Below are 25475 nucleotides of genomic sequence, written 5' to 3'. Positions count from 1 at the left end.
CAGGGATCATAAGAGAAATGTAATAATTAAAACTTTTAAGCTGTCAGGTGAGTTTTTTATTACCCACTTGACATAGCACAGCTCAGGCAGTGGCCTGTGGAATGGAACATGGGCTGATCCACTTTGCAGGGAACGTGCGGTTCCATCAACTATGCGTAATCCAGAAAAGCTATTCATCCGGGTGATTCTTCTCATCCGTGCACATCCCACCACCTACTGTCTGGAGAAGAAGGCTGCCTAGAGGTACCGAAACCAGGATGGAAGTTCTAAATTCAACAAAGGGACCCCGGTCTGTAATTCAGCAGCCTGACCCTGTCTGAACCCTGTGGTAAATTTATGATCAGTTTCTCCTGGTTATCTTCAGCTCCTCTTTCAGCTGTCCTCTTATCAGGCCAGATGTCTTTTTGCTTTTGAGAAGAGCCATCTTCCCTGTCTCAGCAACTCCCCTTTCTCCTTATCTAACTCGAATTATTAAACTGCTAAAACTGATGGCCAGCACTGCACATGTTGGCCTTGGCTTAATACACACTGGCACACAAGTGCCTGTGTACTTCTTTTTGCAATTAAATTTTACACTTAATTCATCCTAGAACTTCTAAGCTGAGATGACGCAGTCCCCCCCCCCAACCCCGTTATGTTGAAACCCTAAAGGCCAATAAAGTAGCTTTGAGTCCTAGTATAAGTAGGAGTGATTTTCTTTACTTTAGAAAACCTTTTTAATTCAACAACAATGGTTTTGTGTGTGTGTGTGTCTTTTTGCCATTTCTTGGGCCACTCTCACAGCATATGGAGGTTCCCAGGCTAGAGGTCTAATCAGAACTGTAGCCGCCGGCCTATGCCAGAGCCAGAGCAACGCAGGATCCGAGCCGCATCTGCGACCTACACCACAGCTCACGGCAATGCCGGATCCTTAACCCACTGAGCAAGGCTGGGGATCGAACCCGCAACTTCATGGTTCCTAGTCGGATTCCTTAACCACTGCGCCACGACAGGAACTCCCAACAACAATGGTTTTACCCATCATTGAAACCACACCCAGGTAGAAGTTCAGAGTAATGAAGTTGGACTCTGCAAAGCTTCCTTTGCCAAGGTCCTGATTTGCCGGATGGATAACCAATATCCCAAAATGATGGGTTCTGATAGAGAATTTCCCATTGGCTACAGTGCCATTAAATATACTTTAAGGGAGTTCCACTAAATGTGTAGTGAAGAGGCTCCTGCTGGTTGTGGTACAGTTGTGGTGCTCCTTGGCTTGGGCAATTAGTTCATTTAAATGTAAATGAACAGAAAATACAACACTATGCCATTAGCTGTGGTATAGGTCACAAATGTGGTTCAGATCTGGCATTGGTGTGGCTGTGGCATAGGTCAGCAGCTACAGCTCCAATTCGACCCCTAGCCTGGGAGCTTCCGTATGCTGTGGGTGTGGCCCTAAAAAGACCAAAAACAAAAACAAAACAAGAAAAGAAAATGCAATACAAGCCTGCTCTTAGGTTACCCAATGGCTTTCCAGCTACCCACCCAAATATCCTCTAAGTGGCGAAGGTATTACCTACTGATGTGCAAGGCCCTAGCCCCTTTCCAAACCCAGGAGTTCCCTGACCTCTTAGTTATTGTTACATGGTGTTAGAGACTGAATGTTTGTGTTCCTCCACCAAATTCACATGTTCATATGCTAACCCCCAATATGGCTATATTTGGAGATAAGGGCCTCTAAAAAAGTAAGGTTAAATGACATCAGAAGGGTGAGGCTCTGCTTTAAGAAGATTAATGTTCTTATAAGAGACACCAAAGAGCTCATTTTCCCCCTTTCTTTCTGCTATACTTTTGCAGGCACCCAGGAAAGGCCATGAGAGCATGCAATGAGAAGGTGGCCATCTGCAAGCCAGGAACAGCGCTCTCACCAGAAGTCAAGGCCTGCTGGAAACCTGATCTTGATTGTGGACTTTCCAGCCTCCAGAACTGTGAGAAAACACATTTCTATTGTTTAAGCCATGCAGGCCATTGTATTCTGTCATGGCAGATTGAGCAGACTAATGCAGATGGTTATTATAAACTGTATTAAGAAGTGAAAAATCTACCATGGTTATAACAATTATCATCCACAGCAATCACCTAACATCTGTTCCTGTGTACATTACAAGTCATCAAAATGCAAGATTTTAGAAATTAAGAAAATAATTCCATTTGCAACTGCATTCAAAAGAATAAAATATCCAGCAATAAATTTAACCAAGGAGGTGGAAGACTTGTACACTGAAAAATTATAGACACTGATGAAAGAAATTGTAGAAAACACAAATAAATGGTAAGATATTCTATACTCATGGATGGCAAGGATGAATATTGTTAAAATGCCCCCATCACCTAAAGCAATCTATAGATTCAATGCAGTCCCTATTGAAATTCGATTGGCATTTTTTACAAATGGAACAAACAATCCTAAAATTTGTGTTGAACCACAGGAGACCCTAGATAGCCAAAGCAATCTTGAGAAAAACAAAGCTGGAGACTTCACACTTTCTGATTTCAAACTATATTACAAAGCTATTACTATAGCACATAATATACTCTAGTCAAAACAGTATGGTATTGGCATAAAAACAGACACAAAAATCAAAGGAACAGAACAGAAGGCCCAGAAATAAATCCATGCATATATGGACAATTAATTTGCAAAAAAAGAGTCATGAATATACAATGAGGAAAGGACAGTCTCTTTAATAAATGGTATTGAGAAAATGGGCCAGGTTTATGCAAAGGAATAAAACTGGACCAGTATCTTAACACCATACACAAAAATCAACTTGAAATGGATTAAACTTGAACCCAGACCTGAAACCATAAAACTCCTAGAAGAAAACATAGAAGGTAAGCTCCTTTACATCCATCTTGGCAATGAATTTTTTGGGTGGGCTGTGCCTGTGGCATGTGGAAGTTCCCCAGCCAGGGATCGAACTTGCACCACAGCAGTCCCCTGAGCCGCTGCAGTGACAATGCTGGATCCTTAACCCACTGTGCCACAAGGGAACTCCCTGGCAACAATTTTTAAATTTAACACCAAAAGCAGACATAAACAAGTGGAACTACATCAAACTAAAAATCTTCTGTATAGCAAAGGAAACCATCAATAAAATCAATGGCAACCTATAGAATGGGAAAAAATATTTGCAAATCTTATATCCAATAAGTTAATATGCAAAATATATAAAGAACTCATACAACTCAATAGCAGAAGGCCCAAACAGCTCAAAAATGGGCAGAGGAACTGAATAGACATTTTTCTAAAGAAGACAGTCAGATGGCCAATAAGTATATGAAAAAGTACTAAGTGTCACTAATTGTCAGGAAAATGTGAATCAGAACCACAGTGAGATATCACTTCACAACTGGTAGAAGAGCTATTAGCAAAAAACAAGAAATATTAAATATTGGCAAGGACTGGAGAAAAGGGAACCCTCATGAAGTGCTGGTAGGAATATAAATTGATGCAGCCACTAAGGAAAAGATCATGGAGGTTCCTTTACATTTTTTAAATAGAATTACCATATAATCCAGCAATTCCACTTCTGGGTATTTATCAGAAGGAAATGAAGACACTAACTTGAAAAGATATCTGCATTTCCATGTTCACTGTAGCATTATTTACAATAGCCAAAAGACGAAAACAACCTACGTGTCCACTGGTGGATGAGTGGATAAAGACGCTGTGGTACATATACACACTGGAATATGATTCAGCCATAAAAAGAAGGAAAACCTGCCATTTGCGACAACATGGAGGGACCTTGAGGGAATTATATGCCAAGTGAAATTAGCCAAAGACAAATTCTGCATAATCTCATTTACATGTGTAATCTGGAAAAAAAGAAAAAAACCAACTTCATAGATACAGAGAACACACTGGTGATTACTATATGCAGGGAATGGGAGATGGGGAGCAGGCAAAATGGGTGAAGGTGGACAAAAGGTACGAACTTCCAGATATGAGACATGAGTGCTGGAGATGGGACTATAGATAACAAGAGGAGTTCCTGTCATGGCACAGTGGTTAATGAATCCGACTAGAAGCCATGAGGTTGCAGGTTCGGTCCCTGGCCTTGCTCAGTGGGTTATGGATCTGGTGTTGCCGTGAGCTGTGGTGTAGGTTGCAGACGCGGCTGGGATCCTGCGTTGCTATGGCTCTGGCGTAGGCTGGTGGCTGCAGCTCTGATTGGACCCCTAGCCTGGGAACCTCTATATGCCGTGGGAGTGACCCAAGAAAAGGCAAAAAGTCCAAAAAAAAATAGATAGATAGATAGATAGATAGATAATAAGACTTATCACATATATATATATTGTCTTTTCTAGGGCCGATTCCTGTGACATATGGAGGTTCCCAGGCTAGGGGCCTAATCCCTTTTTTTTTTTTTTTACTGTATCATATTTTTAAAAGTTGCTAAGAGGAATTCCCCCTGTGGCTCAGAGGTAACGAACCCAACTAGTATCTAGAGGATGTGGATTCAATCCCTGGACTCTCTCAGTGGGTTAAGGATCTGGCGTTGCTGTGGCTGTGGTGTAGGCTGGCAGCTGCAGCTCTGATTCGACCCCTAGCCTGGGAACCTCCATATGCCACATGCGCAGCCCTAAGAAAAGGAAATAAATAAAAGTCGCTAAGAGAATCTTAAAAGTTCTCATCATAAAAAAATTTTAACAATGTGTGGTGATGAATGTCAACTAAACTTACTGTGGTAATCATTTCACAACATATATGCATATCAAATCATGGTTGTACACCTAAAACTAATATAATATTATTTGTCTATTATATCTCAATTGTTTTAAATGCCAAATTTTATTTTTTTATTTTATTTTTAAAAGATTTTTATTTTTTCCATTATAGCTGGTATACAGTGTTTTGTCAATTTTCTACCGTACACTAAAGAGACATTTATACATATATAAATGTATATTTGTACATATATACATTCTTTTTCTCACATTTTCCTCCATCATGCTCCATCATAAGTGACTAGATATAGTTCCCAGTGCCCCACAGCAGGATCTCATTGCTTATCTACTCCAAAGGCAATCGTTTTAAACCAGGATTTGTTTTATGTCAGACGGAGAATCAATTATAAACGAATCCTACATATACATGACTTTTTAACATCTTCCTGGATCATTTTATCTAATTTGGGAGAAAAGCTAGTTTAGTTTATCATACGATCTTAAATTTATGCAGCACATTTTCCCCAAGAAGTTCAAAGGAGTTTGCTCAAAACCGCTCACTGGTTTTGATTCAAGCCCCAGGATCTAGAGGCAAAAGGCTGATTCCACTGCCCCATTTTTCACTGAAAATCATTTTGCTTTCCCTCCGTATTTGGTGAGAAAAGCAGCTCTTTGATTTGGGGATCTTTTTAAAATTGACTTTGTTCTTTTTTAATCCCAACTGCTCCAGGCATCATTAGCTCTTTTTAATAGAAGTTTCGATTTCCTTTTATCCCCTTGAGCCTGGGTTCCAATGTCCTCAAAGCAGCACCTTTTAATTGGCCTGGAAAAGGTCACCGTTTTAAGAAGAGGAAATCATACTGAACATTTTACAGAGTCAGTGTGGGCCTTTGAGATCAGAAAGGGATGGTGGCAGGCGGTGGACTCATCCCAGCAACGCTTGGGTGGCATGTGCTGACTCTCCTAGACATTTCTTTTTTCCCTTTTCTTTTTTGTCTTTTTAGGGCTGCACTTGCGGCGTATGGAGGTTCCCAGGTTAGGGGTGGAATCAGAGCTACGGCTGCTGGCCTACACCACAGCTCACTGCAACACCGGATCCTTAACCCACTGTTTGAGGCCAGGGATCTAACCTGCATCCTCACGGATTCTAGTTGGATTTGGAACTCCCTCCTAAACATTTCCAACATAATCTTCCATGTAACTACATATACCCACTCTTAGCCAACACATGCCCAGGTATAGGTAATTGGCCTTTATTTAAAATTCATTTGGGGAGTTCCTGCCGTGGTGCAGTGGTTAATGAACCCGACTAGGAACCATGAGGTCGCGGGTTTGATTCTTAGCCTCACTCAGTGGGTTAAGGATCTGGCGTTGCCAGGAGCTGTGGTGTAGGTTGCAGATGCGGCTCGGATCCTGTGTTGCTGTGACTCTGGCATAGGCCAGCGGCTACAGCTCCGATTAGACCCCTAGCCTGGGAACCTCCACATGCCATGGATTCGGCCCTAGAAAAGGCAAAAAATAAAATAAAATAAAATAAAATTCATTTGGCTTTGGAGTTCCATTGCGGCTCAGTGGTTAACAAAACTGACTAGCATCCATGAGGATGCGGGTTCGATCCCTGGCCTTGATTGGTGGGTTAAGGATCTGGCATTGACGTGAGCTGTGGTATAGGCCACAGATGAGCCTCAGATCCCATGTTGCTGTGGCTGTGGTGTAGGGTGGTGGCTACAGCTCCAATTGGACCCCTAGCCTGGGAACTTCCGTACATCGTGGGTGCAGCCCTAAAAAAAGACCAAAAAAAAAAAAAATCATTTGGCTTTAAGACTTTGTCTTCTGTTTTAAATTTAGCCAATGGCTGAGAGGCAGTATAATTTGGATGGTGGTTGCCTTATATGTAATGACCTTTGGTGACACTCTCCTGTACAGATGCCCCAATCAGATGCTTTTTAGAAAATGATACGAGGGCATCTAACGTCTTCTCCCACCTCCCCGACCACATGCTGTCTTGTATATTCTAGCATTGATGTCTCTAAGGAAGTCTAAAGTGTAATCAGATCTTATATAGACATGGACACAGTTTATAATCAAAGAAAGCTTTTTGAGGGAAAGCTACTCTATTACTTCACTTTCTTCTAGTGTTACAAAAACTAATCGGGATCTGGAGTGGGTACCTAAATCCTGCAGCAGAGGAGGGAAGCAGTAAACCTTTCAAGGATCTGAAAGAATTCACAGAAACTTGACGCCATCAGGGCAGCAGTAAAGGGGGTGGGGAGAGCAGCCAAAACAAAACAAAACAAAAAACATCTAGTCTTTAAGGGGTTAGCCATCCACTCCAAAGAATCACTGACATAAAGTCTCAGTCTTCAATATTTCATCTGTTTAAAGACACCTTTAGGAAGCCTCAGTATTTGGTACCTTAGGAGGTGTTACTCAGACACTAATGAAAAGTTAAACATTGTTATTTCCACACAATTCCTATCTTATGGATGGACCATGGATAAATATTATGAAAAAATGGCATATCAGAAAGATGCTACGATACTCAAAATAAAAAAAGTCTAGGTCCACAGATTTTTCCGAAACTATTGCCTGAAGAAAAAGAAATTGATGAAGTGGTTTTGTGGTTTGTTGTACAAACCTCCCAGGATGGAGTTCCTTAGTTTCCCCTTCTTTTGATGAATGGGATGAAAGTCTAAGTTTATGCACGTAATAGAAGTAGAGCATCGAGGATGAGGTCCTCATCTCATCTTCCCGGAAGCGCTGTGTTCTAAGTTAGATGTCACTCACGTGAGAGGGACAGGGACAAATCAGAACCCAATCAAGGTAGAGGGACTTAACAGCCCAGGATTTTGGATCACAACATGCAAATAACAGGTGAAGGAATTAAACAACTAACTTGGAAAAGGGAAGATTTAGCAGAAATATGGTAACTGTTCTCAAAAATCGGAAGGTGGTAAAGTGAAAAAAACCATTCAGTATCTTCTGCTTGGTCCGAGAAGGATGAAAGGACTGAAGTTAGGATAGAATTAGTATAAAGAAGAACACTGTAATTTGAAATGCTCTGCAAATGAGGTTGTCTGCTTTAGGGAATTCATTTTCTTTCTTTTCTTTTTTCTTTTTTCTTTTTCTTTTTAGGGCCACACCTGTGGCATATGGAAGTTCCCAGGCTAGGGATCAAATCAGAGCTGCACCTGCCAGCCTGCGCCACAGCAACGCCAGATCCCATCAACACCAAAGCTCATTGTAACGCTGGATCCTTAATCTACTGAGCGAGGTCAAGGATCGAACCCACATCCTTATGGATACTAGTTAGATTTTTAACTCACTGAGCCACAACAGGAACTCCAGGGAGTTTACTCTCTATAACAGTGTTCAAATGGAGGCTGGGGGATCACTCTAGGGAGCTGTTATAAAACATAAGAGACAAGAAACTGAACCACTTGGATTTTCAGTTCCCCTTCTAACCCTGGAGTTCTATAAAAATGCCCAGTTTGGGGTGAAATTATTCAATGCCACAAAATTAGGTAAAACAAAAATAATTCAAAAATTAATGGTTTCCAGGATCTAGGACATAGAATTTATCTTGTATGGTCTTTGGTAGCCTTTCCTAACACAAAGCTAAGGGGTTAATTTATTCCATTAAAAGAGGCTGTACACAATCCCACTCTTGGGCATATATCCTGACAAAACTTTCCTTAAAAAAGACACATGCACCTGCATGTTCACTGCAGCACTATTCACAATAGCCCAGACATGGAAACAACCCAAATGTCCATTGACAGACGATTGGATTAAGAAGATGTGGTATATATACACAATGGAATACTACTCAGCCATAAAAAAGAACAACATAGTGCCATTTGCAGCAACATGGATGGAACTAAAGACTCATACTGAGTGAAATAAGTCAGAAAGAGAAAGACAAATACCATATGATATCATTTATAATTGGAATCTAATATACAGCACAAATGAATATTTCCACAGAAAAGAAAATCATGGACTTGGAAAATAGACTTGTGGCTGCCCAGAGGTAGAGGGAGGGAGTGGGAGGGATCGGGAGCTTAGGATCAACGGATGCAAACTATTGCTCTTGGAATGGATTTACAATGAGATCCCGGGGTGTAGCATTGAGAACCATGTCTAGATACTGACATCTCAACACAACAATGGGAGGAAAAATTATGTGCACGTGTATGTGTAACTTGGTCCCCATGCTGTACAAAGGAATAAATAAATAAATAAATAAATAAATAAATAAAATAAAAAAGAGGCTGTATAGCAAACCAGTCTAGTTCACTTAGATAACAAAACAAAACCACTAAGTCCTCCACCGAGATTGTGTATCTACACTCATCTACGTAAACTGGCTCTTTTGAAATTCCCGAGTGGGCTGGGCTGGGCTGGGCTGGGTGGCTGGATGTGGATTTTCTGCAGCTGTCATGTCACCTAGCTGGGATGTGGAGGGGTTCCCCCCACTCTCCCCAGGAACTTCAGCGGCTTTTCCCTTAGCCTCCGCCAGCAGGGAGGAGACTAAACGAGGTTCGAGGCATCGTCTGGGACTGTTGAGAGGCAGTGGGTCAAACTCCAGACTAACAAGAGACCTACAGGGAGGGGATGAAGAGAGTAACAGCAGAAAGGAAGGTGCTTCATCTCTCTTTTTTTTTTTTTTTAAGGCTGCTCCTGTGGTATATAGAAATTCCCAGGCTAGGGGTTGAACTGGAGCTGAAGCTGACCCACTGAATGAGGCCAGGGATCGAACCTTCATCCTCACGATACTAGTCAGGTTCATCACCGCTGAGCCACAGTGGAACTCCAGGAAGGTGCTTCTTGGGACAAGTCCTCCTTTACATGCTGGTGTTTGTGATGTGCTCCAGAAGGAGAAGGGGCAGAGCCCCTCTTACGCACTAACTCTTCCTCCACAATCGACCCCAACATGACACGCTGCGGAGACCACCTCATCTTTAGGTAAAAAGACTCTCGAAAGAGATAAGGAGAGAGTGTGGTGCTAAATACACAGGCTTTGGAATCATGGAGCCAGGGTTTGAATTCCACCTTTCTAATTTCTAACCATATGGACTTGAGCAAGCAAGTTAACGTCACCTCTCTAAGTCTCCGTCGCCTCACCCAGAAAATGGGGCTGGGAACCGTACCTGGCTCATGGTGAGGACGAGAGAAATGCGAGGGTCTCTTATGGTCACAGAAACCAAAAGCTGAGTCCCTCCTGAGCTTGCTTCTCCTTGAGTCGGGTCCAAGACCCAAAAGGAACAAGCGGGGCATTGAGGTAAGAATTTAGGTCACGTCACACCTGTGGCTCTGCTGATTGGAAAAGAACCTGAACCCACACTGGGGAATGCTGAACGTGAACATGAGCCCTACACAACTTTTAAAGGAAATAAAATGAAACTGTATTTTCTGACATGGAGAGATGTCCGAAATACATTAAATGAAAAACTATGATTGCCTACGGGGGAAAAAAGATTACTATCGACATCCATGATGATAATATGTCAGCATACATAAAAGAGAAGAGCTGGAGGAATTTCCACCCAATAATGGACAATGATTTAGGGGGCAATTAGGATTGCATGGGACAGTCACTCTATAGCTGTTATTTCTATAATATTTGGATGTTTATAAAGAATATGATTCTTGGAGATCTTGTCGTGGCTCAGTGGTTAACGAATCCGACTAGGAACCATGAGGTTGTGGGTTTGATCCCTGGCCTCACTCAGTGGATTAAGGATCCGGTGTTGCCGTGGCTGTGGTGTAGGCCGGCGGCTACAGCTCCGTTTAGACCCCTAGCCTAGGAACCTCCATATGCCACGGGTGCAGCCATAGAAAAGACAAAAAAAAAAAAGAATATGATTCTCTTTTTGGGGGGCCTCATCCAAGGCAGGTGGAAGTTCCCAAGGCCAGGAATTGAACCCACACCAAAGCTGTAACCAGAGCCACAGCAGTGAAAATACATGATCCTTAACCTGATGAGCCACCAGGGAACTCCTATTACTCATTTTAAAATTAGGAAAATCAGGAGTTCTTATTGTGGCTCAGCGGTAACCAGCCCAACTAGTATCCACGAGGATGTAGGTTCGATCCCTGGCCTTGCCCAGTGGGTTAAGGATCTGGCATTGCTGTAAGCTGCAGTGTAGGTCACAGACTCAGCTCAGATCTGGTGTAGCTGTGCCTGTGGTATAGGCCAGCGGCTGCAGCTCTGATTCAACCCTTACTCTGAGAACATCTGCATGCTGTGGGTGCAGCCCTAAACAAACAAACAAACAAACAAACAACAAAAAAAAAGAAAAGAAATGTGTAAAAAGAAAAAGCATATTATGCAATTATAGATTTTTACATCGCATTGTATATGGATCACCTTACCTGGGAGCAGGCAATGAATAATGATGAGTGCTAAGCAGATGCAGAAAATGCTTCTCAGTTCTCCTTTCAAATGAGAACACATTGCATTCTAGAACCTCTCATCAAACCATAAACCCTCCCATGAGCCTGCAGAAGTAGGCATTTGTGGTTAACATTCTGAGCTGTGCTGCCTGACGTCCTGGTCTGAATCCTGGCTCTTCCTAACCATACGACCTTGGTCAAGTTTCTTGATCGCAAGTTTCTTTGCTTCAGTTAACTGACCTCAAAGAGGATGTGAGGATGAATTGAGATACTATATGTAAAATGCTTAGAACAATGACTGCCATATAGTAAGCACTTAATAAAGAGTCCAGTAAGCACTATTTTCATCCGCATTTAGAGAAAACTGGATCCAAATGATACCTTGATCTCAAAATGAAACAACCACCTCCTCCAAATCTTGGAATTCACTCCCACTGCTGCCTCTCTAAGACCAGGATTTGATTACATAACTCATAGATGGTTGCTGTACCTTCCTGAGCAGGCAGCTTGCTCCAACCCACCTTGCCAGGAACTGCTGGGTCCAGCTCTTTGGGGCTTTCCTTTTATCCTTTAGAGTTTGGCTTAAATGGCCTCAGTGGTTTCTCCTATTGAAAGTCTCCACGTCAAACATCTTTGCCTGTCCCTTCACAACACTGGCTTCATCCTACCTTTCTTATATGTGACACGGGATTTCAAACACAAACCCTCTGCCTCAGCCTCACTGTTTCCTGAGAGCCACTAGAGCATCCTTAATTCTGAGCCTCTGCCTCCGGCCGTTGCCCACCCCCACAACTCTTTTTCTTTTCTTTTTTTTTTTTTTGTCTTTTTAGGGCCGAACCCATGGCATATGGAGGTTCCCAGGCTAGGGGTCAAATAGGAGCTGTAGGTGCTGGCCTACACCACAGCCACTCCAGATCCGAGCAGTGTCTGCGACCTACATCACAGGTCACAGCAACAGCAACGCCAGAGCCTTAACCCACTGAGCAAGGCCAGGGATCAAACTTGCCTTCTCAAGAATGCTCGTCAGATTTGTTTCCGCTGAGCCATGATGGGAACTCACCACTCTCACCTCTTAATCCCCTCAGCTCAAGATCTCAGTCAGTAACACCATATTCAAGAAAGCTGTCTGACCACTCAGGTCCACAGTGAAATCCTGTGAGCATCCACTTTGAAATCCTAGAGCATCTGATATCCCAGGCCAACCTCTCACTTGAGACTCAGTTATTGTCCCTGAGGCAGGTATCATGTGTAAACTCAATAATTTTTTAAAAATTTATTTTACTGAAGTATAGTTGATTTACAATGTTGGGTTAATTGCTGCTGTGCACCTAAGTGGTATACATTCTTTTTCATACTCTTTTCCATTATAATTTATCACAGTTTTGTTTGTTTGTTTTTGTTTTGTTTTGTTTTTTGTCTTTTTGCCATTTCTTGGGCCGCTCCTGTGGCATATGGAGGTTCCCAGGCTAGGGGTCGAATTGGAGCTACAGCTGCCAGCCTACGCCGTAGACGTAGCAATGCAGGATCTGAGCCATGTCTGTGACTTACACCCACAGCAACACCGGATCTTTAACCCACTGATCGAGGCCAGGGATCGAACCCTCAACCTCATGGTTCCTAGTCGGATTCGTTAACCACTGAGCCATGACGGGAACTCCATATCACAGGTTATTAAATATAGTCTCTTATGCTATACAGAGGACCTTATTGTTTATCCATTCTCTATATAATAGTTTGCACCTGCTAATCCCAAATCCCCAGTCCATCCCTCCCCAATCCTCCCTTGGCAACAACCAGTCTGTTCCCTGTGTCTATGAGTCTGTTTCTGTTTCATAGATAAGCTCATTCAACAAACATTTATTGATCAGGCTTTGGGAATTCAGAGATGAACAACACAAAGTCGCTATTCTTATGGATCCCACGTCCTACTAGAGAAGAAAGTAAACAAACGATTCCTTGGCCACAGCTGGCCACATGCCTTGTCAGAAGCGCAGACAAGGTATGGTGGTGATCCAAAGACAGAAACAATGACAAAAGAATGAATCTAGATTAAGGGCTTGAAGTATGTGGCTCAACTTTCTACCAAGCAAATTTGCCTTTCCTCTGGCTGGTCACAAACATGGAGCTGGAGCTGAGATATTTCAAGATCCTGTCCTACTCAAGATCCCCAAATGACAGGCTCTAACCGGTTTCCCCTCTCTGGCACACCAGCCTCTCTCCGGAGTATATTTCCACTTTCCCTGCCACTTAGTTCAACTCTAGCTGCCTATTTATTTGTTTAAAATGTGAACCAACTGGTCAGGTGCAGTAGTCGAATTCTGCATATGGTCTGAGGCCAATGCATGGAGGGCGTTCAATCAATAATGGCACCTGATGTGCCTTTCCTAGATCCCAGCTGCCCAGGTCTGAGACGAGGCTGGGATCCTACGAGGAAAGAGTCAGTGGATGAAAGGTGAGGGCTCTGGAGACCACGAAGGCAAATCTGCTCTGATTGCCCCCACCCAGAGATTATGCACCTGGCGGGCTTGCTGTAGTGAAGTCGATGACATGCAAATGTTACTGCACTGAGTTGGTGAGGGTGTGACCTTCCTGACACGGTTTTCCCAGATTCAATCTGGGTAAAAGTGCAAAGAGCCTTCCTCCCTATGAGCACACAGACCGGTATTGCCTTCATTAAGGAGATTCTCCTTCCTGCGAGTGGGTGGTTCTGGGAGGGGTGAGGCAGGAGACTCTGTTGGATTATATGGGCAGTTCCCAGGGAAGAAGCTCAGGGAGGAGACAGGAAGTCCTTATAATAAACTTTCATGGACAGCACATGTCCGCGCATTGATCAGTTCATCCCTTATCTATCTACCATGGGATGGGCAGTGAGGCTGCAAAGATGAATGTCATAGGATCTGGTTCATGCAAGATACTTGATAAATATTTACAGAATTAGCAATTAAAGTGTATGCATTAGCTTTCCTTTGATTATCATTTCCTACTGGAGAACATTCTGTACTTTCTGGATGACAGATATTATCTAGCACATTTCAGCCCACAGGAAGAGAGGCATTTCAGCCAGCACTAAAAGGATCTGCCAGCATATTCCTTCCAGTCTTGAACTTAGATCTCCAAATGCTTCATGTTTAACCTTCTCCCTGCTGTCTTCTCCCAATCTCCACTTAGGATTCCACTGTTTGACCCGCTATTTGGTGTCTCCTGGCTTCTAGATGATAATTCAAGGACAGATTGCTTTCAGGCTTCCCTGGCAGTTTCAACTTGTCTCTAGCTCTCTCTTCTAAGCCCCGTTGTCTCAGACAGCGAGGGGCTGGAGAGGCATCAAGGGAGTTGGCTCCCAGTTCTCGATAGATCACCTGGCTTGGGGGCAATTTGGCTGGTCCAGCCGCATCTCCCATTCTCCGTCTGCGGATGGGCAGTGATGCCAACTGGCCCAGAGATAGAGCAAGGGTTGGTGAGCTCATAGCTGGAAGGCATGATGTATCCAAGAACAAAGCAACGTTATGAGGTGAAATTCTGATTTTTATGGTTCATCAATACCAAGCCTCACACTGTTTCTGGCTTTTCTGCCTCTGCGATTTTGGCACATTACTTCTAAGGAAGAGGTCGCATAATGAGCATGACTGTCTTCCCAAGCACAGACTCCCACACGCAGAATGCATTTGGCACAAATCAGAACACCAGAGGGTAGCTGGCTGCTAATCACACACTGCCAGCAGGTGAGCACGAAGTGCACCTGGCTTGGAGAGGCACTTCTGATGCACGAGAGCATTTTTCTAAAGTTTCATGTAAAGCTGGATTCCACTGAACTGGAAGTTTGAGACGAACTCATGTTACAAAATGAGAAATCAATTCTTACGCTTAAAGATGCCCAACTTGCAGACTACAGCTACCGAGAAAGAAAGAAACCACACACAGACACACACAAAGACACCAATGAATTATTTTTTTTTCCCCCTACGGACGATACACAACCAATTCTTTGAGCATGGACTGTGGAAGTCCCTCTAGAAGAAAACTCTCCTTTATAGCTGCTTGTAATCATCTGGCAGCTGACAAATATGTTAGCGATGCACACAAAAGAGCAGCTTAAATCCAAAACAAACACCACTCTCATAAGCTGAACATAAAAATGGCAAAATCAATGTCCACTAAAGGGTGGATAATCCCAATTGTTCTTATATTATAATGTTCAAACATAAGAATAAGCAAGCAGCTGCTCTTTCTACTTGAAAAAAAAGAAATTGGCCAGAAATAGGATTCTCTTAGAGAAAAGGCCTTTTCATCTAAAACCAGCACCACCACCACCCCCGCCCCCCGCCCTCGGTTGCTGGAAGATGCAGGCAACATCCGTGCTGTGCTCGCGTGCCACACACCGCTTTCCATTTACCTGATGCAGGAAGTAAAAGTACCAAGGGCTGGACCCCTGCCTTTACATTTGCCACCTCTCCCAAAAGGCCCTCACGCAGGAAGGTGGGCTACAAGGAAACACAGGCCAGTGTCGCCCACACTTACGGATTTTGCTGCCTTCTTGAGTTTGGGTCCCAAGCCTGGGGAACATCCGAGCCAAGCAGCCGCCCTTGCTTAGCACCATATCCGAAACAGGCCAGCGACAAGGTTGGTGCAGGCGGACAGGCGGGCAGGAGGGCGGGGAGGACAGGCAGCCCAGGGGGAAGAGGAAGAGCTGGCTTACTCTTACTCACCATCCACTCAGAGCTGGCTCCGGTTGTAAAAACAGCAGAACTCCCCCACGCAGGAGCACCTCCCGCCACCCTGCCTGTCACCAACCTGCGGTCATAGGCTGTGCTGCAGGCATGTGAGCAGAGAGAGCTGGAGGAGGGGACACAGACCAGATACCCCAAGACTCTGCTGCTCAGAGAAACGTTCATTTCAGTGGGGGCTTGGTGCTTCTGGGGATCAGCAACAAAAGGCACATCCTTCGAGCGCAGGGACCACGGAGTTACACGTGGATTTATTAGGGACTCAGCAAATGGCTTTGGGCTCCTGTTTGGAACACCTCCCAATAAGCAGAACCTCCTGCCAAAGGTGTGAGCAGTTCTCTGAGATTCAAGTTAAGGCAGTTTCTGAGACCCTGGCAAAGATCTGGCTTCTGGCGGCCACAAGGGTACCGTCTTAGAAATGTGTGTGTCTGGGGGGTGGAGGCAGAGGGATGGTAATTCTCCAGGCTTTGCCTCTCTTCCCCCAAAGCCCACTCCAGTTTCCACAGATGCAAGGGCTCCTAGATTTGTGGGTTGGTCTGTTACTCATGACCTAAAGCCCATCCCTCCCCAAGAGGTTAGGTCACTTCTGGGGGTTGGCAAACACTGTAGAGTCCTCAGAGTAGAAAACACACCACCTCTCTTGATCTGATCCATGGAGGCTCATTCCTAGGGTCAGACTACAGGGTAGCACAGATCTTTCTTTTCTTTTCTTTTTCTTTTCAAGGCCACACCCGTGGCATATGGAAGTTCCCCGAGCTAGGGGTTGACTCACAGTTGTGGCTGCTGGATCCCAGCCACATCTGCAACCTACACTGTAGCTTGCTGCAATGCCAGATCCTTAGCCCACTGAGCGAGGCCAGGGATTGAACCCACATCCTCACGGACATAATGTCAGGTTCTTAACCTTTTGAGCTGAAACAGGAACTCCAAGATGTCTATCTTTTTAAATTTGTTTTAAAAAAAAAATCAGCTATATCACCTTATTTCTCGAGATAATTTTAAAGCTTTGCAGATGAAGACTCAAGAAAATGAGAAGAAAAAAAAATGACACAAATGAACTTATTTACAAAACAGAAACTGACCCACAGACATAGAAAACCAATTTATGGTGACCAAAGAGAAAACATGGGGTAGGGGGAGGGATAAATTAGGAGTTTAGGAGTTCCCGTCGTGGCTCAGTGGTTAATGAACCCAACTAAGAACCATGAGGTTGCGGGTCCGATCCCTGGCCTTGCTCAGTGGGTTAAGGATCCGGCATTGCCGTGAGCTGTGGTGTAGGTCACAGACACGGCTCGGATCCTGTGTTTGCTGTGGCTGTGGTGTAGGCCGGAGAATACAGTTCCAATTGGACCCCTAACCTGGGAACCTCCATGTGCCTCGGGAGCGGTCTTAGAAAAGGCAGAAAGACAAAAAAAAAAAAAAAAAGAGTTTGGGATTAACATATACACACTGCTATTAGAAATAGATGGGTACCAAGGACCCGCTATAGAGCACGAGGAACTCCACTCAATACTGCGTAATAGCCTACATGGGAAAAGAATCTGAAAGAGAAAGAATATATGTATATGTATAATTGAATCGCTTTGCTGTGCCCAAAACTAACACAACATCGTAAGTCAAAGTTACACTCCAATAAAATAAAATTTAAAAGAAAAAAAAAAAGAAAATGAGAAGGCATGGCCTCCATGGACGACTCACGGTATTTAAAGTGTTGAGCCTCCTGCTCCTGGTCCCACTGAATGCTAGACACGTAATCTTTAGGACCTTTGAAAGCAGATTTTGACTAAAAATAGTTTTGATTTCTTTAACACTTCTGGCCAGAGTATAAGGGCAACTCAAGGACTGAAAATAATGAGTAATCAATCAACCAACCAGGCAATATCAGAGAATTCATTTCTGACATTTCTATACATTCCGTGCTCTGAAAAAAATTCAGATAGACAAAAGCAGAGCTTGAAGTCTCTTGTTGACTTGCCTAACAGGCTTGGCGAAAGCTTTTTCTTTGACGTTCCCAAGAAGACAACGTCTTAGGTATCCAGCTCCCAGCCACTCCACCCACCCTCCAAACTCAGGGCGGCTTGAGTAGTGTTGCTTAGTTCCCCTGGGCTATTCAGATGCCACTCATTGCAGAGATTTGGAGTCATTAAATCCTGCCAGACCTGACCTGGAGACCTGGGAGGGGAAAGGCATTAGAGACAAGGGCTGAACCCAGAACCTGGCTTACTCCTTCCAAGGCTCAAGAGCACACACAGACTTAGCAAAGTTTCCAGCCCTTGGCTTTGGCTCATGATCCCTAGGTCTCATAAGGAGGGTGTTTCCCTAATGCAAACAATTGAAAGAGTTTTGTTTCACTTCTGACCAAGGACATTCCCACAACCTCTAACGCCTGGAATCATCCTTAGAATACATAGATTCGGAGTTCCCATTGTGGCTCAGCAGGTTACGAACCTGACTAGTCTCCCTGAGGATGTGGGTTCCATCCCTGGCCTCACTCAGTGGCTTAAGGATCTGGCGTTGCCTCCAGATACAGCATAGGTCGTAGATGTGGCTTGGATCCTGGGGCAGCTCCAATTTGACCATACACTGGGAACTTTCATATGCTGCAGGTATGGCCCTAAAAAGCAAAAAAAAAAAAAAAGAATACATAGATTTGTCATTCGGGGCAGAATTTTCCACCTTCATAGTTTGTTTCCCCTTTAGCAAGTCTCTCGTTGGCCAGGGGAGCCAGCAACAGTCAGGTTACTGTCAGCTTTTGACCAAACCCTTCTTCTCCAAAGAGCATCACCCTCTGCAGAGGCTGCCAGGAGAAACATAACGTGGAATTTTAAAGAAGAAAAAGAGAGAAGGAGCCTGAGTTATTCAGAGTATTCTCTGTTTTTTGAGACCTTTCCTTCCCCTAAATATAACGATTCTTCTGTTGTCCTAGTTTTTGGCCACCGAAGTTCCGATCCTGATTATATTACCAGGGTGAGGCCAAGCACTCAATCCTTATGTTTTCATTAGACCTAGAAAAACAGCGCAAAACAGAGAGGCTTTCTCTGTCTGGTGCATGTGCAAGGGTTTGGGTGCAAGCTCTCCAAGCCTATTTTCCATGACATCAGATGCCCATTCAGAAAAGCCCTGCAATATTTTCTTTCTTTTGAAAACTACAGGTTACTTAGGTAAAATTGTATATTACATAGCACTGTCTTTTCTCCCAACTAGGAGTGAATTCAATAACAATAATTCTCTGGAAATTATAGGCAAATGGGATTGCTAGACACATCAGGAAAAGCGACTTTAAATTAATAGTAATATCGAAGATGAAGTCAAAGCCTGCTTCTGAGTCCCTATCTGTACTTTATGTGAACATAGTTACACAGGATGTCCATTAAACCATTGCCAACATGTTTTCCCTCAGGTTCTTAAATGGTTGGGACACTTTTTAAACAGGAAGACCATTCAAAATTAAAATCAAAATCAAAATCACATGTCGGAGTTCCCGCCGTGGCTCAGTGGTTAACGAATCCGACTAGGAACCATGAGGTTGCGGGTTCGGTCCCTGGCCTTGCTCAGTGGGTTAACGATCCGGCGTTGCCATGAGCTGTGGTGTAGGTCACAGACGCGGCTCGGATCCAGCGTTGCTGTGGCTCTGGCGTAGGCTGGTGGCTGCAGCTCCGATTCAACTCCTAGCCTGGGAACCTCCATATGCTGTGGGAGCGGCCCAAGAAATAACAAAAAAAGACCAAGAAAAAAATCATGTCATACATCTACACTTTCCTTTTTGATATTTGTCTCCCAGACATCTAGTACATTAGATGATTGACTGCTTTTATCTTCAGTAAGACAGAATCTTCTTTGGGGTGCGGTTCAAAGTGAGAATATAGGCATTTCCTGAGGAGTAACCAGCCCTTAGGAGGAGTTCTTATCCTTTCAATTAGAAAAGCCTAGCAGTCACTGGAAGTGCCCTAGACTGGAATTGTTTTTGTTGTTCTCATCTGAAAATGACAACATAGAACACAGCCAATGGCATTTTATTATGGGTGATGCAGCTTTAAATTGGTATGTAGAAGGCATGCCTGTGGAATTAGTCCTGGGAGCACCAGCCAATCAGATCACTTTCGACGTTTCTCAATGTTTAGTTTCATCGTATAATTAAGTAACAATGATCATTTCCTGGCAGCTAATGACTGGCTAGAGGAGTTAGAAGCCTCATTAGCTTTCGAATTTATCAAATTCTAAGCTCTGCATCTGCAGTGATGCTAAAAGAGAAAGCATCCCCAAATTCCAAAGTGATTAAAGACCATTTCCAACCACACCTCATGTGTGTGCTCACTTGTTCTTCAAAGGCTTTGTTATTTTCCAAATTTTTTAAAATAAAAACAACTGTGTATTATTATATAATCAGAAAAAAAGTCTCTGTGACTGTGATAGAGATTATGTACACACACACACACACACACACACACACACACACACGCGCGCCAAAACAAAAGTAGAGCTGACAGCGCAGGTTTCCTTTAAGAGTCTTTCTGTGACAATTCCACACCCTGGACTATCCATTAATTCTAGAAATAGCATCCTCTTTCCTTTCTAGCCCCATACTTATGCTTTATTACTTTTATGCAGTGTTGTACCAACACTGTTTTTATCAGATGTCATCTGCTTTTCCTTTCTGGAATCTCTTTCCCCATGCCTTGAGATAAAGGGTGATGGTTGAGGAGCAGGATCCTGGAGTTCCCAGACTGACTGAATTCCAGTCCCAAACTGCCATGTAAGCATGAGTTTTGGTATCTGGGTGAGAAGGAGAGCGATACAATTTAAAATTGTGCTGAACTATAAGCATTTCCCAACTTAAGGGCAAGCCGTGTTGCAAGCTGTCAATTACAAGTTAATCACCTGGATTTTAGAGAGCACAGTGAGACCTTACCGAAAAGGACTCTGACAGTCCCTGCCACACAAGGTCAGGAATCAGTGAGTGATGACAGCTCTAAACAGCACACTAAGGGCTCCGTAAAAGCTGATTTTAAATTATTATTGCTTTATGTTCTACTTGGGTTTTGCTATGGGAAACAGACGCAAGGAACTGGTGTCAAAGAATGATTAGAAGCAGCAGGGATAAACATCAGGGTGACTCTGGGGAAGCTTAATCCCCCCCAAGCAGACACAGCAGATCAAATTTCCTAGGAATGTATATTAGTTCAAATTCATCATTCTAAAACCTAAGATTAGGAGAGACTTCCTAGCACCTCTGGTTATGGTCCTGCCTCATCACCACGTCCCTAGTTACGAGGGTGATAGAAACCATACGTGTTGCTAAATTATCTGCACTTGTCTCCATTGTATCATGACCCGTTCTCTCTTCAACCCACTGCAGTCCAGCTTCCATCCCCAACACTCCTTGGCAGCTGCTCCCGTCAAAGTTCTCTCTGTGCCAAGGGCAGTGGTTTGCGATCGTCTCCCGGGATCCGTCAGCAGCAGCATTCACCCCAGGTTACTGTTCCCTAAGAAACACTTTCTTTTCCTGACTTCCACGATGATAGCACACCCACCCCCCAACTCCCTGACAGATGCTTCTCAGCTGCCTTTGCTGGGTCCTCCTTCCTCCTCTCAAGGCTCATGTGCCCCAGGGCTTGGTCTTCATGTCTTTTCTCTAGTTACGCTCTCTCTGGTGAGTAAATCAGGTCCTGTGACCTTAAATACTGTTTATATGTTGATGACTCTCAACTTTCTCTCCCTAGGTCTCATCTCTCCCTGGAGTCCAAACTTTGATGTACAGCTACCTACTCAGATACCTGATTGGCTTATCAAACATGATGTGTTTGCGATTTTTTTTCTTTTTCTTTTTAGGGCTGCACCCGTGCCATATGGAGGTTCCCAGGTTAGGAGTCGAATCGGAGCTACAGCTGCTGGCCTACACCACAGCCACAGCCACACCGGATCTGAGCCTCGTCTGTGACCTACACCACAGCTCGTAGCCATGCTAGATCCTTACCCCACTGAGCGAGGCCAGGGATCAAACCCGCATCCTCATGGATCCTAGCCGGGTCCATTAACTGCTGAACCACGACGGGAACTCCAGGTGATGTGTCTGAAATAGAACTCTGGCCTCTGTTACTCCCCCACAGCCCAAGCTCCCTCCACCCCCACATCCCAAACTCACTGCCCTGTTTTCCCCCAGCCTAACTAATGCTTCCATCACCCCAACTGCACAGCTCCCAACCCAACAGTCACCTCCATTATTCTTTCTCTTAATCTTCTCTTCAATCTATCAGTGAGTCAGTTGACGCCGTCTCAGAAATCTGTCTCAAACCCCATCAGCTCACCATCTCCACGGCTCCCATCCTAGAACAAGCTATCACATCCTCAGGTTGGCATAAGAGCTTCCTCCCTGGTCTCCCTACTCCCACTCTTGCCCTTACAGACGCTCTTCCTCTTTCAAAGAAATGAATTTGATGACATTGTTCCCTCGCTTAAAAATCCTCCAATGGCCTCATGCTACACTTTGACTGGAATCCAGTCCCCTGACTCTGGCCTGGGAGGCCCACACGATGTGGCCTCAGCTACCTTGTTCCTTATGCTTCAGCCATACTGGCTTCCTTCTATTTCCTTCATCATCCCAAGATTGATCCTTTGCTCTGGAATTTTCCCTCTGCCTGGAATGCTCCACGCCCCTATGTGGCAGAATCCTTATAATTGAGGTTCAAAAATCACCTGATGCTCTCAGACCCTCCTACCTGTTCTGTTTTCCTCATAGCACTTATTACTATCTGGAATTTCCTTCACTTATGTGTTCATTTTTTTATCTGTGTGACCCTACAAAAATATAAAGTCCATGAAAACATGGAGTTCCTGTCGCGGCTCAGTGGTTAACGAATCCAACTAGGAACCATGAGGTTGCAGGTTCGATCCCTGGCCTCGCTCAGTGGGTTAAAGATCCGGTGTTACTGTGAGCTCTGGTGTAGGTCTCAGACGCAGCTCGGATCCGGCATTGCTGTGGCTGTGGAGTAGGCCAGCGGCTACAGTTCCAATTAGACCCCTAGCCTGGGAACCTCCATATGCCATGGGTGCGGCCCTAGAAAAGGCAAAAAGACCAAAAAAAAAAAAACAAAAAAAAAACCATTCCATGAAAACAAATAGCTCGCCTGTCTTACTTACCACTGCTTTTTCCATATCGAGGGAAAGGACTGCCATTTGGTGGGTACTCGGTAAATGTCTGTTGAATGAATGAATGATCCCTAAGTGTAATTGCAGTTTGCACATTATATTTAATGACCCATTAGAATTCAACAGCCAATCTAACTAATTCACCAATAGCTGAGAAAGGGCTGGGACCAGGGGCAGATTGAATTGGAGTATATATCTAATCACAGTCCCTAGTCATATAAAAATTATGTTCAATGCTGTTCTTTTGGTCCTTTCCAGGTTTTCCTCCAATTCATCATCAGCTTTGGATGCCAAGCTGACGGCAGCTCCCCACATTCGCTTTCCTTCTTCCCCCTCTAGTTTCCAAGTCTAACAGGAGAAGAATAATTTATTCGGACCAATCAGATGAAAGAAATTATTCTTTCTGCACCCCAGCTCCCTATAGTCCAAAAATAATGCCCTGTTTTATTTGAAACCTGGCCTGAGCTCCTCCTCCGAGGGTGCTTTCCAACTCTCCCTCTGAGAGGCGTCAGGTCTCTCACAGGCTCTGTGGCTTTTACAGTCAGGGATGTAGGTGCTGCTGGAGCTCGAGCACAGGAGAGCTCCACCCCCCGATTCTGCCCTAAAGCAAACAGCTGGTGGCAGAACGATCTTTACCTCTCTCTCATCACCTTGCCTGTTTCATCAGAGGGAACTGGAGAGTCGTACTGAGCTCGAGGGCAGGCCTACTGCTGACTCTGCTGTAACCACTGACTATAATGTTGGGCAAATCATTTACCTCCTCTGAGCATCTCTTCTTTATCTGTAAAATGAGAAACTTGAGTAGATGACCTCCAGCCCTAACTGTGCCTGGGGTGGGAATGTTTCGCATCCAGGAAATACACAAAACAATTAAACGAATCGATGTCCCTGGATAGGATTGGGGGTCATCCTGGATAGGATTGGGGTCAAAAGACAACAGAAGGCGGGGTCATCTTGGCCCAGAGGATCGGAATGACTACAGCTTCTAGAGATGGGATTTCCAGGAATGAGTAACTTCCCTTGGGACGCTTTATAGCTTTAAGACCCATATATATTCCAAAAACCCCCAAATTTCCATCTTCAGCCCACTTCCCCATTCTAAACACCAGATGCATATACCCAACTACCTAGTCAACACCTTCATCTGATGTCAATAGGTGTATTTGATTTAAAATGTTTAAAATCTCTCTCCAGAGCCTATTCAACTTGTCATCTTCTCCGTCTCAGTGGATAGCAATACCATCCACCTGCTGCTCAAGCCTAAACCTTTACTCCTTTCTTTCTCTCACTCCACATCTAACAAGAAGATCGTGTTACTTTGACCTGCAAAATAAATCCAGAATCCAATAGCATTTCACCATTTCCACTACTATCATCTAGGCCCCATGATCATCTTGTTCCTGGATTATTATTGAGCCTCCTCACTGGAATTTCTTTTGTCCTTGCCTCCCATCCCAGTCTTTTTGGTGATTCTTTTGAAACATGATTCAAATCATGTCAGTCTTCTGCTCAAGACCCTGTAGGATTTCTCCATGTCACTCAGACAAAAGCAGAGGTCCTGACGATGGTCCATGGTCTGCATATGCTCTACTGCCCCTGACCCACCCATCATATCTTCACCTGGTCCACACTGCTCTCCCCTCCCATTCTGCTCCAGCCACAGTGGCCACCCTGCTATTCTGAACACACTAAGTGAGCGCAGGAAATTCCCTCTGCTCAGGGTTCCCATGACTTCCTCCTCACTCCCTCAAATGTCACTTTTGAATTGAGGCTCACTCTATCACCCCCTTTGGAATTACCACCTGCTCCCCTCCTCCCTACCCTAGAAATTCTAATCCATTTTCTCCCCATGCACTAATCATTCAATATTGTTTATAATGTAATTAAGTATTCTGTTTAATGTTTATTGCCTATACTCATGCCCTAAGGATAATCTCAATAAAGGCAAGGATCCTGGTATGTTTTGTGCCTGGAACAAACAGACACTCAGTAAAATATATGTTGAGGAAATGAACAAGAATCACGGGTTAGGAGTGTCCCAATGCCTGTGCCCTTACTGCACCCACTTCCTCAAAAAGCTTGTTAAGGTTTACTTTGTGCTGTCCTCTTGGTTGATCCCATCCTATTATCAAGAATCTCATGGATCCAACCTGTTCACTGAATCACAATGGCACATAATGCAAGTCTGCTTTCTTTAATTTTAAGGCTATTTCCTCCACTGAACCATGGATTTCAGAAATAGGGAAAAATTCAGTGATCCATAATTGATTAATTTGCTAATAGTGAAAAAAGTCCCCAAATACCATGCTAATGTAAGATTCAGCCTCCTTTTTTTTTTTTGCCTTTTTTGCTTTTCAGGGCCACACTCAAAGCATATGGAAGCTCCCAGGTTAGGGGTCAAATCTGAGCTACAGCTGCCAGCCTATGCCACAGCCACAGCAAACGCCAGATTCAAGCCGTGTCAGTGAACTACACCACAGCTCATGGCAACGCCAGATC

The 25475-nt window shown here is 44.1% G+C and overlaps 1 protein-coding gene across 5 annotated transcripts in view; it reads right to left on the bottom strand.

Annotated features, from left to right (window-relative positions):
• The window catches only part of SHROOM3 (shroom family member 3), a 347616-nt gene that overhangs the window by 125601 nt on the left and 196540 nt on the right, over positions 1–25475 (bottom strand). Inside the window, exon 1 of one of the 5 annotated variants that reach the window (XM_047799664.1) lies at positions 15625–15839. The exons of 3 other annotated variants lie outside the window; for them this stretch is intronic. In XM_047799664.1, coding sequence (XP_047655620.1) covers positions 15625–15815 — 191 coding nt within the window. In that variant the 5' untranslated portion in view covers positions 15816–15839. Of the gene's footprint in view, positions 1–15624; positions 15840–25475 lie in introns of those variants that run through there. One more of the 5 variants, XM_047799663.1, reaches the window with a different exon arrangement.

This window comes from Phacochoerus africanus, chromosome 10 (genome assembly GCF_016906955.1).
Source record: "Phacochoerus africanus isolate WHEZ1 chromosome 10, ROS_Pafr_v1, whole genome shotgun sequence".
Lineage (NCBI taxonomy): Eukaryota > Metazoa > Chordata > Mammalia > Artiodactyla > Suidae > Phacochoerus > Phacochoerus africanus.
The sequence above is the reverse complement of the archived record's forward strand: the minus strand, read 5'-3'. Positions and strand labels throughout refer to the sequence as shown.